General features: G+C 44.7%; 1 protein-coding gene across 1 annotated transcript; it reads left to right on the plus strand.

The window, feature by feature from the left end:
• Positions 1-1,629: 1,629 nt before the first annotated feature.
• On the plus strand, positions 1,630-5,060 carry LOC145076070 (uncharacterized). Its single transcript, XM_079022079.1, has 4 exons — positions 1,630-2,549; positions 2,635-2,819; positions 4,603-4,616; positions 4,704-5,060. The coding sequence occupies exons 1-4, from the start codon at positions 1,630-1,632 to the stop codon at positions 5,058-5,060; spliced, it is 1,476 nt and encodes a 491-aa protein (XP_078878205.1).
• The last annotated feature ends 411 nt before the right edge of the window (positions 5,061-5,471 follow it).

The raw sequence follows: 5,471 nt of genomic DNA on the forward strand, positions 1-5,471 counted from the left end.
CACAGACAAGACTCGTCTTATTTTGATTATTCATTTTATTGTTGTACATTATGAAAGAACACACATGTATTAAAACTTTACTTTTAATGCAATGGATGATGTTTTTGCTTGTTTACTACTTTACATTGTTATGATGCTTCACATGACGTCCTCCACCCCGGAATGTTTCCGCCGTTCTTGGTTTTGGGGTGCGACAGTTTACGGCGGTAAGCTGTTTACGGCCGTAAACTCAACCGTAAACTCCAAAAATATTATAGAAAAATACAATTGCCCAGAAAAGCAAAGTATAAACCATATTTTTGATCCAACATCACCTACCTGGAGACCCTTACTCTCTGAACCAAGGAAATGGAGGTTGGATAAAGGAAGATTCGGAGGAAGAATTTGAAGAAGAACCGGAGGAAGATCCAGAGGAGGACCTAGAGGGATCGGAAGGAGAGGAAGACATGGACGAGGATTCCGAAGGAGAAACTGAAGTGTACAACCCGCCTCCTATGCCAACGCCCGGACCACAATTCCAGGGCCCGACGCCCCAATGGGCCGAGACCATAGGGCGCTGGAGCCAAGAACAAGGTTAACAACCTCCCTTCGGACCAAATGGGGAGTTCCTCAACCTTGAATGGGAAGGTCCGACTGATAGGAGTCTCCCTGTTGTAATACGCCGCATCGGATGCCAAGGTGCCCAACTCCGAACCACATACGACCAACTCCTAACGACTAACGCGATCTCCCAATTCAACACAGCAAGACTTCGACGACTGGATAAGGACTATGATCAGACCCGAAACCACACTGAGACTCTCCGGAGGGAGCTGGACGGATCTCTGGCTGAGATTGGAAAGTTTCGAGGAAATCAGGACGCTCTTGAGAGTCGTTTGAACGATGTACAGCGCCAGATCGCGGAACCTAAGGTTCGGAACATCAAACACTCCCCATGAGGAGCGATGCACTCCTTACCTCCCTCCGTAGGTTAGGTCCATGAGTATGCATTAGCGCTACTCTTTTCTTCATTTATATGTTTGACCTACGACTAAGTATTCGGAGGGTAGTGGTGCTGCCAAAATTTTCCCGTTAAGTTTATGTAATGTAGACCTACTTTGAGGTCAAATTTTCCTATCTATATGTACAAGAATTACATCAATAAAATTTGCATGCATTTTGTTTTATTTGGATATTGGCGTTAGATCTCATAACTCGATACTACAAACAATTTGCCAATGATAACTCTAAGATTCCTAAAGAGTACTTCGAAGTTATGCGTAATTAAGGGATGATCGACTTAGAAATGGTGAGTCCGCCTTAGGACCTGTTTCTTATATGGTTGTGAACCTAGGACAGACTCATCGGGTTCAACGATTTATTAAATTTTAATTTCACACAACTAGTGTACGTCAAGTAGTCTTAGGAGTGGATCAGGCATGGAACAAGAAACACAAAAGTCCATTCGAGTCATCACTACAAAAATTCATAAGTTTACTTACATAAACTACTATTATGAATTGCTCGTAGACATCCGAAAGTCGGGAGATACTATACTTGAAACCAATAATCTAGTTCTACGACACTCGACTTATAACCATTACTAAAAGACTTATACTCGTTTCGTCCTTAAAATTTTATGATAGAAAGATGCCACCCCGTAGATCTGCAAGACGCACTGGTGGAATACAAACAAATCCACCACCGTCGCCCCCTCAGTATGACCCTGTTATGTTTCAGGCTGCGGTTACGGCCGCAGTTGCGGCTGCTATGTCTCAAATTAGCACTGACGGAGCCAAGAGAGCAGGAAGCGGTACTAATAATTCTACTCAAGGAGATAGCCAAGGGCGTTCGAGGGAATGTTCCTACAAGGACTTCACGAATGGAAAACCCAATTCCTTCAACGGAAGCGGGGGCGTCATCGCTTTGATGCAGTGGTTCGAGAATACCGAATCCGTTTTCGAGATTTGTGCGTGCCCCAAAGCAAGCAAAGTTAAATTCGCAGCTTTTACATTCACCGATAGGGCCCTTACTTGGTGGAACGGCCATGTTAAATCCCTGACACTCGTCATGGCTAATTCGATAAGTTGGGAAGACTTGAAAACTATGATGCTGAAGGAGTATTGCCCAAGGGGTGAAGTGCAAAAGTCAGAGCAAGAAATGTGGAGTCTCAAGATGACGGGCTCTGACCTTACAACTTCCACTACCCGATTCAATGATCTAGCACTCCTCTATCTGACGATGGTCACTCCGGAAAGCAAGAAGGTGGAACGATACCTCTGGGGACTATCTTCCCATATTCAAAATAGTGTGTTGGCCTCAAGGCCAACCACCTTCGACAGTACCAAAGAGTTGGCACAGCAACTCATCGATCATCAGGCAAGCCATGTCAATGCGACGACCACCTCCGATCAAGCCAAAGGAGGAAGCAGCAAGAGGAAGTTATGGAACACTAAAAAGAAGCAACTGACGCAGGACCCCGCCAAGAAGCAACAAATTGTTACCATCCATGCTCCTACTACTCCTTCCACCCCAACACCACCAAGGCAATATGCTGGAACCCTTCCCAAGTGCAACTTTCACCATAATGGACCTTGTCGGGAAATGCACTGCAAAAACTATAACAAAAAAGGGGCATACCACCCGTTTTTGCAGGGCGTCTTCCCAGCAAGCCAACCCGGTCGCTAATGCTGGGGCAAGCCAAGCTTGTTATAGCTGCGGCGAAACTGGGCATTACAAGAGGAACTTCCCAAAAGCTAAAAACGCAAGCACCAGCGGTGTCGAAAGGATTTTGACCTTAGGACAGGAGGAAGCAAGGGATGATCCCACAGTGGTTACCGGTAAGTTTCTTCTCAATAACTCATATGCATGCATATTATTCGATAATGGAGCAGAGAGGAGTTTTGTTAGTCACAAGTTCAAAAAATTATTAAAAGAAAACCCCCAATCACTAAAAGATACATACGTTGTAGAAATGGCTAATGGAAAAATAGAAAGCACTAACGACATATACTTAGGGTGTACCCTCACTCTAGACAACCACCCATTTAAAATCGATCTATTGCCAGTTTCGATCAAAAGTTTTGACATCATCATTGGTATGGATTGGTTAAGCTCAAATCATGCTAAAATTATGTGTTACGAAAGGGCCGTACGCCTAAATCTGCCGAGTGGCGAAACCCTTGTCGTCTACGGTGACAAACCTAGTACAAACCTTCAAATCATCTCTTACGCCAAAGAGCAAAATTATCTCCGCAAGGAATACCACACCTTCTTAGCCCACGTAGTGGATAAGAAACACGAGGTGAAGAACATCAAGGACATTCTGGAGGTCTGTAACTTCTCGAACGTGTTTTTGGAAGACCTTCCCAGAGTTCCACCTGCACGACAAGTCGAATTTCGAATCGACTTAATCCCTGGAGCTACCCCCGTAGCCAAAACGCCTTACCGCCTAGCGCCAGCCGAGATGCAAGAACTATCCAGCCAACTGAACGAACTGTTGAGCAAAGGATTCATTAGACCCAGCTTCTCACCTTGGGGAGCGCCAGTTCTGTTTGTGAAAAAGAAAGATGGATCATTTCGAATGTGCACCAACTACCGTGAGCTAAATAAACTTACCATCAAGAACCGGTACCTTTTACCCCGAATCGATGACCTATTTGATCAACTCCAATGCACATCTTACTTTTCAAAGATCGATCTCAGATCGGGATACCATCAACTACGGATTCAGGAGAAGGATATCCCTAAACGACATTCAGAACTCGGTACGGTCACTACGAGTTTGTGGTAATGCCCTTTGGATTAACAAACGCACCCGCAATATTCATGGATCTAATGAACCGCATGTGTCGGCCTTACCTAGACAAGTTCGTGATTGTCTTCATAGACGATATCTTGGTCTACTCGAGGAGTAAGGAAGAGCATAGCCAACATCTACGACAGGTATTGGAGACGCTAAGGGTGGAAAAATTATATGCAAAATTTTCAAAGTGCGAATTTTGGATCCGAGAAGTAGACTTCCTCGGTCATGTGGTTAGTGAAAAAGGGATACACGTGGATCCCTCCAAAATCAAAGCGATCGAGAATTGGTCAGCACCAAGGACGCCTACAGAAATCTGCCAATTCTTAGGCCTCTCTGGCTACTACCGAAGGTTCATCCAAAACTTCTCCAAGATTGCCAAACCGTTTACCGCCCTAACCCAAAAGAGTGTGACCTTCACCTGGGGAGAGAAACAAGAAATCGCCTTCCAAACGTTAAAACAGGCCTTGTGCAGTGCCCCGATTTTATCCCTAAAGAAGGGACCGAAGACTTTGTGGTCTATTGTGACGCATCAAACCAGGGCCTTGGATGTGTGGTAATGCAACGAGGAAAGGTCATTTCCTACGCATCAAGGCAACTAAAGACGCACGAGGTCAATTACGCCACACATGACCTCGAACAGGGAGCAGTAGTATTTGCCCTAAAGATCTGGAGACACTACCTTTACGGAACAAAGTGTACTATCTTTACCGACCACAAAAGCCTTCAGCACATCCTCAATCAAAAAGAGCTCAACATGAGGCAGAGACGATGGGTAGAATTGTTGAATGATTACGAGTGTGAGATACGTTATCACCCAGGTAAAGCCATTGTGGTAGTTGACGCCTTAAGTCGAAAAGAATACTCGGGTCGCCGAGTAAAGTAATTAACCACGACAATCAATTCGCACCTATCCGTACAGATCATGGAGGCCCAGCTGGAAGATTTGAAGCCTAAGAATGTGGCAGATGTGGCATTAAGAGGAATGGATAAGAATCTAGAAGTCAAGGAAGACAGAGCTCGATATCTCATGAACCGAATTTGGACACCGAAATTCGGCGGGTTTAGGGACGTCATCCTGAACGAAAAGCACAAAACTCGATACTCTGTACATCCCGAATCGTACAAGATGTACCTGGACCTGAAGAAACACTACTGGAGGCCGAACTTGAAAGTCGAAATTGCTACCTACGTGAACAAGTGTCTAACTTGCGCTAAAGTTAAGGTAGAATACCAAAAGCCTTCGGGTCTACTACAACAACCTGAGATACCCGAATAGAAGTGGGAACGAGTAACCGTGGACTTCATGACCAAACTGCCTAAGACAGCGGGTGGTCTTGATACCATTTGGGTAATTGTCGATAGACTGACCAAATCCACACACTTCCTGCCTATAAAGGAGACCGATAAGATGGAAAAATTGACCCGGACGTACATCAAGGAAATTGTACGATTATATGGTGTGCTGATATCCATTATCTCTAGCAGAGTTAGTAGATTCACTTCATGGTTTTGGCAGTCCTTACAGAAATCTCTAGGGACCATGCTAGACATGAGTATGGCCTACCACCCACAAACCGACGGGCATAGTGAAAGAACTATTCAAACCTTTGAGGATATGCTAAGAGATTGTGTTATTGACTTTGGTAAAGCGTGGGATACCCACTTACCACTTATTGAATTCTCTTAC

This window comes from Lactuca serriola, chromosome 9 (genome assembly GCF_051521515.1).
Source record: "Lactuca serriola cultivar US96UC23 chromosome 9, Lser_US96UC23_V15, whole genome shotgun sequence".
Classification (NCBI taxonomy): domain Eukaryota; kingdom Viridiplantae; phylum Streptophyta; class Magnoliopsida; order Asterales; family Asteraceae; genus Lactuca; species Lactuca serriola.